The following is a 14,177-nucleotide window of genomic DNA, read 5'->3' on the forward strand; positions in this document are numbered from 1 at the left end:
TTCTCTCCTTGCAAAAGCTCTGAACTGCCCCTGATTATAGATGGAGGAGCACAGCTACTTCTGGGAACTCAGAGGGATGTGCCTGGTAGAGAGAACAGTTCATCCTCACGGTCATTTAATGTTCACTCAGCTACTGATGGACTGACAACTAGAAACCCAAGTCAGCAGGCTTAAAAATACTGTTTCTATCAATGATTCTCCTCTAACGCCACATATAGAGTAAGCCAGGAGAAGACAGAATAGTCCCTACCAGCCCAGGTTTCTCCACATATTTTCTCTTGACTTCTCTGGTCCCAGAAGCTAAGTCTAACCTGGCCACCTAGACATTAGCTCCCTCTGACCTACCTCAGCAAAGGTGACCTCTTCCTTCTCAGATGTAACACCACGACTTTACTGCATCAGTACTGAATAAGGAAAACGCATCTGCCAAGGAAACAAACAACCTTCTCCCCAGCAGTATTTTCTTGCAGTGCTACTTATTTCCATTAAACCCAGATTCAAGGCAGGATCTCTAAGCCCAGAGATCCTTCCCTTGGAAGTCTCCCTCCTCATTTTGCTACAGAAACCACTGTAGATATTCCCATAGTTCAGTGTTTAAATTTGGTCCCCCTCATCACATATACTTTTTTATTTTCTTTTCCATTTCCTTCTCCCTCCCAACTTATTTACTATTTCTGTCTTGGTAAAGTGGCTTTATTTTCTCTGGAGCAAGGCTTCTGCTTCTACGAAATATTTTGTAATCAACTTCTACACAGTGCCTAGCAAGAAGGTAGGAGATGCTTTAAAAAAAAAAGCCAACAAAGCCCTTGTAGGAATCACTGGAGCTATATGGAGGTGTTATGCAGGTTCATAGGCTGCCTCTTACAAAAGCAGAAAGACTGAGGCCTCCAGGAACTCTACACATGAATTGGGTGGAAAAGAGGGGCCAGGAAGAAAACCTGCAGCTCTTTTCCTCTTTGTGAAGGCTAAGTACAGTTTGGGTAGTAACCTTTGACTGACACCAAGTTTTACACATTCAGTAGCTACAACAGAACTACGTTACAGGATTTATTACAAACCTCTGGCTCCCTGGACGGCAGACGGAGTCTGAAAGTCCCAGCAGTGTCTCACTGGCACCTCCCATCACAGATTCACAAGAAGCTGCAGGCTCCAGCATCCTCGGGGGTTTGTTCGGTCAGCAACCCCTGTCTGCCTGCTCGCATCCCGGCCGTTCGCAGCACACAGATTAAGTCGTGCTCGGGGGCAAGTCTCTCTGGTTGTTTAACAGACTCATGGCTTGCTGCCACAGGCAGGGCACACTGTTTTCAATATATTCAGTGCTGCATGACTTCATATCTGTGCTATCTCCAAAAAACCTTGGGAATCTATCTGGATGACAAATGCTATATATGATAAAAGCAACTTTTTTTTAACCTGGGAGCATTTCTTTCAGCTCTCTTGAGGTACTGTATTTTCACTCAAGCCAGGAAACCTGGTTCTTTATAGGCACCTGTGCTGACTTCAGTAGTGCAGAGCATTTACCATCAAAGGCCACACTGTTGCTGAATCAGGACACACAAAAGCTTCAAGGTATTTTCCCCTTGTGGCTAGCCTGCCCAAATCTATTGACATCATTGTAATGTAAAAGGGTTTTATGGACCCTGCCCACCAACTCCTGTAACACTGTCAATACTGAAGTACAGGAGGTCCCAACCTGGCTATAGTCTTTTAGGAAAACAGGTATATTTAGCAGCCCCACCTTGTTACCTATAGTGCTGGGCTGGGACAAAGGGATATGGATGATAAGGAAGGAAATCAAAGTAAGCTCTCTTTAAACTACCAGCTTATTCCCAGTCTTAATATGCTAATCAGGTCCCAGACTGGTCTAAATGTCTTGCAGTAGAGAAACTAGCACCACAAAACCAATAATGATAGTAACTAGCGGAGAGGAGAGGGGATTGCCCCAAGGAGGCACTGCTCTTCAGCCGCAGAGTCAGCACGGGAAGGCAGGACGGCTCTGAGCGGGGCAGGCACAGCAGCTCCCAAGGACGGCTGCTAATAACGCTCACCCTGTGTGCCACTTTCCATATCATTTGTGTTTTGCACGTTAAAGCTATGCAACATTTCTGATGCAGGTAGCAATAGGGGATGATTTCTTCTCTCATCAAGAACGTGTGGCCACCTCTGGAGCGAAAGAGGACAGAACTTCATCAGCGCACAGCAAAACACCAGAGGCAAAGACAAGCTCTTTAAAAACTTCAGAAGAAATTGGAATATGCAGAAAGCAATTACTTTCACTGAAATACAGGCAGGCAAAGGCTAACATCCTGCTCTTACCAAAAGTCCCTTAACATTTGAAGACAGCAAATGCCCTGGACCCTCACTTTAGAAAGGCAATTCCTTCAGTACAAATTGAAGGGGAATTGGCATGTTAAACACCATCGAGAGACGTGTCACCTAATGAATCCTTAGAATCATTGAATCATTTCGGCTGGAAAAGACCTTTAAGACCATCGAATCCTCTGCTTTAGGAAGAGGCATTATGTGACCAAAGAAGAGCTGCCCCCTATGCACCCACCTGGTCCAACCATGTCTGACCAGCGAGATGCCGGGAGCCATCAGCACAAGGTGAGGTATGGATGCTGCGCTAGCACATGCACACCCACCAACAACTAAGGTCACAGAAAAATCCTTCATCAGGTGGACTCAGGTTTCATTTGCAGGTGCAGCCCTCATCATGTTTGGATTTCCTATACACAGATGGTAGGAAGCACCAAGGCTTCCAAGCACCAACAGCTCAGCCAACTGTGGATGGAGAATGGCAACTTTTAAATTCCATCTGCTCCTTTTTTGTCACCTTCTGTACTCAGAAACACATTCATCAGAAGCACAAGCATGCTGGGACAGTGACATATTTTACCATCTCTGCCTTGTCACTTCAACAAGATTAGGTTATTTTAATATTAATTCATTACCCAATTTAATTCCAATTAATTACATTTTTAGACGGCCCTGACATGGCAGTGATGCTGGAGACAGCCTCTGCTGAACACCAGATGCATCTTTTTTAGGGTCAAACACCTGCCTTAGAGTGAGATTCCCCAGTCCTTCATCAAGGACCCCCTTTTCCTACTTTTCCCTAACAAGAGAAAAAGGACATTGAAATCATTGAGATGGATGAGTACCTTTCCTTTTTGGTGGGATTATATTCAGGAAAACAGTTCAATTCCAAAATTCTCCACAGATGGTTGAAAACAGAGTTGATTTCCCCATCCTCTTTCCTGGTAGGGGTGCCAGCCTGTCTCTCAACAGAAAGAATATTAAAAGCACTTTTCCTCTTTCTCACAGGGATAGGCTGCATGAAAGAAGGGAACGCTCCACTGTACCTACAGGATAGCAATAAATCACGAGAGCTCACGGAAAATTCGCATTACTACATTCTTTAGTCAGGACCCAGCTTCCACGGGTCATCCCATTCCTACCTTCAAACGTATCACTTTTAAGATAAGAACACAAATGGAAATAATCAGCACCTGAAGCATTCTCATTTCTACCTAAGCTTTGCTACAATACACAAGTCATTACTTCTGTCAGCTCCCCATTAGCTGCCACCTACCTATTTGCTTGCAACTAAGACCAAACCCCATCTCTAGCAGCGCCAGAGGTCCATCAGGACCAGACAAAACAAAAAAGGAAGATCTAAACAGAAATGGCCTGGAGAGAAACAGGAAAAAAACAGGAAAAGCTATGGAGCTGGAAGAAAAAAAGCAGAAGATGCAGCCTGAAATACAAAGAAGTGTGTGTGGGGGGAAGGTGCGAAGAGTATGGGAAAGAGAAATGCAGAGCTGGAATAGATTCCACGTCTGGGCAGTGATGCCCCGCGCCACCTCTCTAAAGCTGTTACAATCTGCATCCCTGTTCCAGAGACAGGAGGACTCCGAGCCTCTCCCCAGCGGCAGCCTGACCTTGGTGCACTCTCCTCTTACACAACCCAGACCCGGGCAGCCACCCGGAGAGAAACAAAACACCCATAAAGTTACAGCCCATTCCCGTAATGCGGCTGCCACAGATCTGCCCCATTAATGCTGCACAACCCCGCGTGCAAATTTATACTTTCAAAAAGGACGGCATGCTGCTATAGCTCCCATTCTTCAAACCTCTCCTTTGCAATAGCCCTGGTCCCCGTTTTAGTAGAGACTATTCGGCGTAAAGGAGAGGAAAGGACCACTGAACTATGTGGCAAGTTGCCAGGTTGTGCTGCAGCCTCCAGCGGTTATGCTCAAAGAGATTTAAAGTCCAGCATAACCTTGATTTTTAATAGAGTCACATTTAATGAGCTTTAATGTCCACAGTAATAATTTCCTTATTACCTATCCAGGAGTCGGAACCATGATCAGAAAAAACGTGCTGCACTCCAGTCCAATGAGCGAATTTAATAATGGCCAATACATTATTATCAAAACCATCAACATCATTGTCCTTAATGCCTTTTTTTGGTATAATTATAATTCTTTGAACCTTAAGCATAATTGTTGCAGATCACACAAGCTTGCTGAACACAGCAAACCTGACTGGCTAGAGGCCACCCAAATCCCTCACCTCTGCCAAGAAGCCATTCAGGGTATACGGCAAAATGGGACAATAAAATCTTACACTTATCCCTATCTGTCAAAAGGCAAAATGCAAACTTAGGTATGACCTTTGTAGTCTTCCCAGCTTTTACCTACACTTCTACTCTGTCCTCGGTCTCCCTTCATCCCGTTCAACTCTGACACGAGGGACCTCCCACCTCAAAAGCTCAGAGAGCTGAATTTGCCTCTTGCACGTGTCATATGAGTGAGATGGATAAACAGACATATGGGTATTGCAGCTGACAGAAAGGGGTGTAAGAAAAATTCTAATTCTTGTTATTTTTGTACAGAAACAATTCCACAAACCTCACTGAAACCCGCTCCCTTATTATGCACAACAAACCTCCCTGCCCAAGGCAGCCAATTGCACAGTGACAAACAGAGCAGAGGGAGTTTCTGCCACATGCTCCCCATTTCACACCTTGAAAATATACTAAAATGGAAGGCATATGACAGCCGTTCCTGTGGGCAGAGCTGTTGAGATCTTAAGAAAACAGCAAAAGCTGGATCTTCCATTTCTTATCCAGAGGGAGACAGTGTAAGTTTTCTGGCCACGTGAATCCGTGTTGTTAAACCACTCCTGGAACAGCTGTGGCATCCACACTGCAGACGCTGTGTGAGCTAAGCAGGATAAAGTCAATGCAAGAACGGATGCAGCTTGCACAGCGCGCTTGAGCCGTCCCCTAACCCACCGGGAGCTCTGCCCTGCCCCAGCAAGAAGGCCAAATCTGGCATCCACCTGGCTAATTGAAAGCCAGCTCAGATACGCCTGCTAACCTTGCAGTCAGTGCCATAACATCCTCAGCATCTCTTGCACATCCTAGCATACACAGTCTTCATCATCAGACCGTGTTGCTGAATGCTCTTGCAGCAGAAAGGAAGGGTTAGGACTATTATGGCAATATTCCTCACGCATGATAGTGATGCAGACAAGTACATTAAATATAAGAAAAAACCCAAGATCTTTCCATATAACCTGGCTTACTAAACACATGCCCTGGTCTCAAAGACAGTCATCCACAGCTCTCCTCCATTCTTCACTTACAGCTCTTTTTCCCGTTTTGTTTGCATTAACCACTTCCATATGCACTTGCAGGCACTCTGAGAATGCAGATACCCTGTGACTGTGATAAATGACACTGAAGCATTTCCCACCCTGCTAGGCTCTGCAACTGATGCTCTCACCCATTTGAGTTGGTGACCAGAAGTCAGAATGACGTAGCACGGGACTGGGGCAAGAAGAAAAAAAAAGCATCACATATATGAGAGGCTGGAAACACCCTGAAAACCAGTGAGCTGTTTGTTTTCCTGTCGGAATCAAAGGCAGAAGAGAAAGCAGCTTTAAAAATGCATCCCTTATAAGCTAAAGACAAACCTGGTAACATCCCAGCACAGAACGCATCACAAACAGCTAAAAGCAACCGCGTGAAAGGCAGCAGAATAATAATTATGAATAACAAATCACAGGAGGCATACGTGAGAAATGCATTCCCCCAGAAGAAACGGTCTAATTACTGGAGATGCTACCCCATCAGCAGCAGAGACATGGAGTTGACCTCACCTCTGCATCCCCTCCGCCCTGACAGGCACCCTCCCCCCTGGGCTCGAGGGGCACCGTCGGCCGCGTGGATCTGCAGCATTCGATGTGCCGGGCTACTCGGGGGCGTAACGACAGACAAGGGCACCGGGCAGCAGCATCTGCTGTATTTTAAAAACCAGTGCATTTCAAATTCAAATTGCAATGCAAGAACTATCCCGAAGAACTGCTTGAGTCTCACCGGGGTCTTAGACTGCAAGCTCCTAGGGGCAAAGGCAGCCTTCCTTAAACGTTCAGGAAGTGTTTAATGCTTCTGCATTTGTTAGAGCATCCACTAACAACAGTGACAAACTGTCATTGTACCTCTAACATCCAGTCAGCTCTTCACTTTTTAAACCACCCCATCTACACTTCTCACCGTCATATTTTTAAGGCTATATAGTACCATAATCCACTACGAGATGCCAGAACAAACTCGTTCTTAGCAGTAATAAAGTACTATTGTTTGAGCAATGGGAAAACAAGCAAGCTACTTTCAGAAAATTTTGGTGTCATAAAGATATGAAAGATATTTTCTTCTGTGCATTTTCTTTAAACCAGGGCTCTGCCATTTTGTGGGTCTCAAGTCTCCGGCACACATGGCCTTAGGGGAAAGCTCTGCCCTCTTAGCCTCATCCGAGGTCGGATCCTGACCTCTGGACACTGACCACGTACGTGCTGCTGGAACACGGGAGGTTAGCTCCACACGGACCTTCAGCTCTCTTTTATTTTTTCTCTTCTCTAACAGAAATGTTTTGAGGGCAAGGTACATGCGAGAGAGTTACAGCAGTAAGATCTCTTGGGCTCTGCAGCATGACTCGACTCTGCCTGGTCCCCTCGCAGTGTTGTAGGTGATGGGTCACGTTCTATTGATATCCTCACGTTGATTTACAGAGTCTGAGAGCATGTCTGGAGGTGTTGACTTTGGGGTTACTGTACTAAAAAGTCTCGTTCAGGTATGTGAAGGGAAGACAGACTGTACTGGAGGAGAGCCACAGATTCTGTGAAATGTATTTAGCTCGGTGAAAGATGTACTCTATTTTCATGGAGTATTGAATGTAGCTGTGATTAATGGGGCACACATACACTGATAAACAATATTAATTTGTTTTAAGCCAGGTCTGAAAAGATTTCAACCACTTGCTTCCCTGCAGCTATGAAAGTTATTTCCTGCTGTCTGTACTACCTCAAGGGCTAAACCAGCCCTGAAAGGAAGGAAATATTTCCTCTTACTCCTTCGGCAGCACCAGCCTATGAAGGTATTGGTATTTCATTTATCATGAGCAAGTGATATGGATTATTATTATTTATCCTTACCACCTACCCTCTGTACCAAACTGCCACAGGATTGACACCACACATTCACTCTCTCCTGCATCAACCCAGCAGGTTGATAACCGTTCCATCAAGCACACTGTCTGCAACGTCTCCATCTGCTTCTGCAGTCAGTTCCTCTGGCAGTGGGGATGAGTAAGTGCATCTTCACGACCAGAAGCCAGCAGCCTACCTGCAATTTCTTGTGGTGACTGAAAATTCCCAACTCCTTCCAAACTCCCAGGGATGGAGCCGCCTCCTTCGAGCACCCTCACCAGCTCCCTCAGCCTTTCACACTCCTCCTGGAGCTGCTGCTGCTCCTCCTTGCGCTGCTGCTTGGCCAAGCTCGCTGGGTTCATGCTGAAATGAAGAACTTTGGTTCTGCTGGGGTCGTAGTCACCCTGTGTGGCAAAAACAACAGAAGCAGATTGAGTAACTGATCCAACCTCCAAGTCCACCCAACCTGTACCACTCTGTGTGAAGACAAAAAATGTTCCAGCAGAAAAGGGACACTTATGCAGTGATAATGTTTTATTCCAACAGTTGAAGGCAGCCAAAGCCAGTATTGCTTCTACTTCTCTTGCTACTCTCTCTTTCAAAAAAAGAAAAAAAACCCCAAACAACAAATCCCACAAAAAACCCCCACTCAACAGAGCTTGCTCCCTGGCTGACACCTCCACAGTTAAATTTAACTCCAGAAATGAAGTTTTATAGCTGTATTTTAAATCTCTTGATAGCAGGAGATTATAATGAACACACAGGTACACCCTTAAACTACAGCTGGACACCCAGTATTAGCTTGATTTATTACTCGTACAAGTCAGCACTGTCCATATGACTCCAATGGTGGAGTCATTAGCAAGTTGTATCAGCTTGTCCCAAGCAAGTGAACAGATATTTCATTTTATACTTTTTTCTCAGAAGTGAGTTGTATTTATAGCAGTTTAAATAGCCAGTCAAGTCCTAAGATAGCAAATTAATATTCTTTCAAAGTGAGAGGAAAACACTGATGTTACATTTGTGATTTCAGAGAGACAATTTTCATATAAACTACAGGAAGCCTCACGACCATAAAAGTAGTAAAGCATGTGCTAATGCTGGTTTCCACGGCAGTCTGCCCAGCTGAAACCCTATAGCACCGCCTGCATAAAAAGGCATTTTATATGGTAATATTTTTCCTTCAATTAAATCTGAGGACCTAAAGTGATTTTGTAAACATTAATTAACCCTCAAGAGCAGCATGAGGTAGGTATTATCCCAATTTTATCATTTCATTTTCATTAAAGACGTGCTACAACTTTATGTGGGTTTTTTTCATGCAAACCAGAGCAGAGACTGAGCCACTTCATCCTGAATTGCTGGTCACTGCTGGTAAGAGACTCCAGAAGATCCCATTCCCAAACATCTTTTATTGAAAATACTCCATCCACATCCACATCCACTGTAATGCACCTCCGCCCACAGCAGGGAGTGAACTGCCGAAACTCGCCGCCCCAGAGCCCGGCAGCAGATGCAGCACTGGTTCAAAAATGGGTTTGACAAATTCACGGACAACAGCTCCGTAACCGGACCCTGACAGGGGAGGGCAGGGGCGCATCCTCCAGCATCTCTGGCTGCTGGAAGAGTGCTGGGGAGCGTGGCCAAGTTTGTGGGCTCTCCCAAAAGAGCATCTCCCATCACTGCGGTCAGAGATGCTCTTCTGGGCTGGACAGACCACGGGTAAGGGCCAGCTGGGCACTTCTTATGTTCACATGCCATGCTTGCTACATCCCACAGCTGTTCCAGTGCCCTCTTGCAGGAACCATACTGAAATTCTCCTTTAAAACCTCACTTTCTAGACGTTAGCTGGGCACAAGGCAGCTGGAAGAGGTGCGCTCACCCGCAGAGACGCAGGTGCCCGTGAGCAGTGTCGGGGTCTGGGTCCAGCGGTGCAGCCAGCGATGCGCAGGGGCTGCGGTGCTGCCGGCTCCCTGCGGGCCCCAAGGCTGCCAGCTGGCTCCCAGGGCCATGCCAGGCAGATGGGCCCCTCCGCGGAGGAGAAGCAGCCAAAGCTGAGGCTGGCAGGACGCCGGCAGTTATGCAGGCAAAGGGGAAGCGCAATTTAGAGCTGGGAGAAGATGCAAAGTCCAAAAGTGCTTTTGGTCAAGAGCATGGGGTCCATGTGCTGGTGAATATGAGGTTAATGCCTTCTTGCATTTACCACCAAAAATACAATTTAAAACTGCACAACTGGAAACCTTGAATTCGAGTGCAACTGGCATGGAAAGCATCAATGTACCTGGAAACCAGCAGATGCTCTCACTGCTATGTTTCCCACAGAAAAAAAAAGGGGGTATGGTTGTTCCTCATGACTACTCCGAGAAACCAATATGGTGCTCCTCGTGAGAAATCAGTTTAACCACATCTGTCCATCTGGGTAGAAGAGACGGTCACTATTTCACAGGGTAAGTACAAGTTAAAAACAAAGGCATATCATATCTGTATCTGTATGTCCCAGGCCAAGAGGGGATGGGAGGAACCCCCTAACACAGGAGGACACGGGAACCCCCAAAGGGCTGCCCTGGTCCAAGGAGCTCACTCCAGAGAACTGGAGAAACTCAGGCACAGAAACCTTGGGCACCCTTCCGAGCTGTTGTGTTGCCCAAAGTCAGAGTACGTGGTCTTCCAGCCTTTGGCCACATAACAGGCAGGTGATGCATGTTCTCATACTGCCTAAGCCTCGTGGTGCTCAGGAGACCTACAGGAACATCTGGGAGGGCAGCACGTCCTGCAGCCCCACAGCAATGGGGCTTTATAACCCCATTTGTCGAGACAAACAGCCTGGACCTGGCAGACAGGCCATTTAGGACCAAGAGAAGAAACAATCCCACTGACTGCCTTGGTCAAGAGAAATTTAGGAGAGAACTGAAGGACTGGGACCACACACAGCACCTTGGAGATGTTGAACAGAGGGAGCATGAAGACAGCTGTAACACCAGCTTATTAGATATATTCTCCCCAGCAACAAAACCTGTTTACAAACCTGTTTCTGCACCCAGCTATCTGACTTCTTGTGCTATTTGCATTTCAGGATTCTTCCAGACAGGTCAGGCCACTCCTCACTCTCGCGTTTGCCTTTCAAGGGAAGCGATTCAACCCCAAAGTTTGCAATGGGGTTTACGCTGGCTGGCAAAAGGATGCTCTTAAAATCAGAGCTGCGGAGCCTGCTTCTCCCTGAGCAGCCCGGTACCGCGGTATTTCTGACAAGCCGTGAAGGGCGGCTCTGGCCCTGTCTCCCTCGCCAGCTGCAGCACCAAGGTCAGGCAGAGATCACGCCTCCTCGCCCCGGCTGCCACCACCACGCTGGCTCCAGCACGCAGCGCAGAGATCGCCTGCGCTTTCATACTGCACCGTCACTGCAGACGCTCACGCAAAGGCACGAGACGGCAGAAGGATCTCAGTGTGGAGGAAAGCCATGCAAACCTGGAGGCTGCTGCTGCCTCCCTGCCAGGACCGCTTTAACCCATGCTGTGCTAGTCTGTTGATTTTGCAGGTTATCTACTCTTTTAAAACATCTCTCTGGCCTTTCTATAAAGCCCTGCCATGGAGCTGCGGTGCTTTGGCTCTTATAGCTCTTTCAGCCCATTTATCCTCTCCTTTTATAACATGCCCCCTTGAAAAATCACGCTCTAAAACTCAGCACTAGGACTCAGCCTTATTTTTGGGGCTCACCAGCGCACCCGAGCACGTCAGTCTGAATCCACACTGAGACAGGCAAATCTCTTAAAAACCCACTGTGATACGAAGGCTGTGGCAGAACCCATCTCATTTAACATTTCTGGGAGATCACTAACGTATTTGCTATGCTACTCACATTTTTGGGCTAGGGGCAGTAGCTTTCTCTTTATTCTACACAGCGCACATCAAAACAGCACATTTCTCCCTACAGCTAAAATATTAGTGTTGCTGGTTTATATTATAGTAACGGCTAAAGAAACCAAGTGAGACAGGGATCCCAGTGTGCTAGGTCCTGTACAAACAGGAGGAGGGCCACAAAAACGATCAGGGGGTGGAACACCTCTCCTATGAGGAAAGGTTGAGAGAGTTGGGGTTGTTCAGCCTGGAGAAGAGGCGGCTTCGGGGAGACCTTATTGCGGCCTTTCAGTACTTAAAGGGGGCTTGTAAGAAAGATGGCAGCAAACTTTTTAGCAGGGGCTGTTGCGACAGGACAAGGGGGAGTGGTTTTAAACTAAAAGAGGGGAGATTTAGACTAGATAGAAGGAAGAAATTGTTTACAAAGAGGGTGGTGAAACACTGGCACAGGTTGCCCAGAGAGGTGGTAGATGCCCCAGCCCTGGAAACATTCAAGGTCAGGTTGGACGGGGCTCTGAGCAACCTGGTCTAGTTGCAGATGTCCCTGCCCACGGCAGGGGGGTTGGACTAGATGACCTTTAAAGGTCCCTTCCAACCCAAATTACTCCATGATTCTATGAAACCCCACAAGAAAATACCACCTAAAGCCCAAAAAACAGAAAACGAAGTCCGAAGATGCAGTATGTGAGGGGAGCAGAGGTATGGAAAGATGCAGCCTCCAGTTTAAGGCTCCTTAGCAGCACCGTGGCAGAAATGAAAAGAAAACATGTCTTCAGAGATGACCCGCCTCACCACCGGACCATACAGTTGCACCAAGCACAGCGTTACTTAAGTCTCCAGGAAATTTACTGACATCCTACGAATTTTCAAATAAACACAGGAAGCTTTCCATGGAAACGGTGCAGACCAGAGCCAATTTCTGAGGAAAGGGATCAGATGCATATGTATGTAATACCAGTTGTGTATCACAACTTCAATCATTCAGAGTGTTTTTCCAAATTTCTGAAGGTTGGGAGCAACTTTGGTTGGCTCTAGGAAGAGTCATGGCTGGAAACTGCTAAATATAGCAGAGAGCAAAACAGCATTAAAATCTCACTAGCATTTGAAGGAGATGAAACCCTAATTCTGGTAAGAAACCAGGGACTGGAAAAAGCCAACAACCTCCTTCTGGAATCCTTTTAGCTCTAGAAAATACAAATTGCTGGTTTTCTCTGTCAACTGCTCTTCCCCCCCACCCCCCCAATAAATTAGTCTTACCAATAAGAATTTTGTCCTTTCAGCTCTGCAACAGAAGCCTGGAAAATGGTGTTTCAGGCACTGGGAGAGAAGACCTAAACCAGATTTGCCCATTTAAGATAATTTCTAAACTAGAGCCACTGATGAGGAGGACCAAACAGTGGCATTTGAAAGGCATGGTACAGAAGAGACTGCCACGCTCTTTGAACAGGAGAGCTGGGACTCCCGGAACAACTGCTCAGGAGCAGCTCCAGATGCTGCTTCTGTGCTGAACCAACACAGGCAAGGAGGTACTGCTTAACTGAGTTAAAAAGCATCTTGCAACAAACGGTAATGTATCCCTGGTTTCTCCAAGAGGCATGAAAAGTATGCTTCAGGTTTGGAAACCTGGCCTGAACATGAGAATCGACCAAATCCACTTAAGCTCACAGTGCCTTTATATAGAAATACAAGACATTTGGGGATGCAACCAATATATGACCTACGGACGATCCCTTTCTTGGAAAGAACAGTAAAATGCCACCCTGTCCCCAGTTCATTCAGTAGGTAACTTGGTAGATCGTTCTGCTCATCAACACATCATGGCCAGTGTCTCAGAGAGCAAAGATGATACGTTACTGCTGGCTTCTCAGCAGCACCCTCTCTTTACCCCTATTTTTCCCAATACTTTAGAATTTGGAAATTGTAGAGATGCTGAAGAGTAAACAGCTTGAACTAGAGAGAACTGCTGGCATTCATTGATTCTTCTTTCAAGGAATAACATTGAGCCAGTAATTCAGATTTGTCAGAAAAACGTACACAGAACTTCAATTTAGGAGGAAGCAATAAATACCTTGATTGATTGCAACCAAGTCTGGTTGACACTTAGCAGTACAGTGAATTATTCATTCCTGGAAAGTAAGATGCTAACTAGCTGATTGGTGCTCAAGGCAGCAAAACCATTTTTGTGCTCTCAGAAGGGCACCGGACATTTTACAGAGATGATTTGTTGACTCCACATGTTAGTACGTTCTACGATTTGTGAAATAATGTTGTTTTGATGCATTATCCTCAGCCTTCCAGACACATGCCTCAGGGTATGCACAAGGGAAACTCTCTCATCAACCACTGAGAAGAACCATCCCACCACTTCTGTCCCAATTGCACAGTCATTATGTGAGACAGCCACCGCAGATGCAACACACAAATATTGTCTTAATGCAATATGCTCTAAGCACACACTGGGACATGGCAGAACTATTTAGTAAGACTTTGGCTATCAGTAAACTTTCTGACAAAAGACTACGGAAAAGAGAATTTGCAACAGGGCCAATTTGCCATCTAGAACAGAGGTACAAGCTCAAGTCAGATGCTGCTGCCTTCCTTCCCACTTCCATCTCCCAGCTTGAAAAAACCACCCTGAGGAGGTAATTGTGCTGATGCTATGTGTCATTTTTTAAAACTGTATTATCGGCAAACAGTCAGTATGTTGGTCTACATGTTGAAATTATAGCTCAAAAACTTCCCAAGTAATCTCCCCATTAGGGAAGAATCAGTCAAGTGACGAAGCAATGAATGAAGACAGGATTGCTTTAATCTCTGAAAAACAG

General features: G+C 46.2%; 1 protein-coding gene across 2 annotated transcripts in view; it reads right to left on the bottom strand.

Moving 5' to 3' along the window:
• MAD1L1 (mitotic arrest deficient 1 like 1) overlaps window positions 1–14,177 on the bottom strand; it is a 379,609-nt gene that overhangs the window by 120,450 nt on the left and 244,982 nt on the right. For both annotated transcript variants that reach the window (XM_075165310.1, XM_075165311.1), the window contains one exon: window positions 7,694–7,901. In XM_075165310.1, the coding sequence (XP_075021411.1) occupies window positions 7,694–7,901 (208 nt within the window). The remainder of the gene's footprint in view (window positions 1–7,693; window positions 7,902–14,177) is intronic.

This window comes from Calonectris borealis, chromosome 16, assembly GCF_964195595.1.
Source record: "Calonectris borealis chromosome 16, bCalBor7.hap1.2, whole genome shotgun sequence".
Classification (NCBI taxonomy): domain Eukaryota; kingdom Metazoa; phylum Chordata; class Aves; order Procellariiformes; family Procellariidae; genus Calonectris; species Calonectris borealis.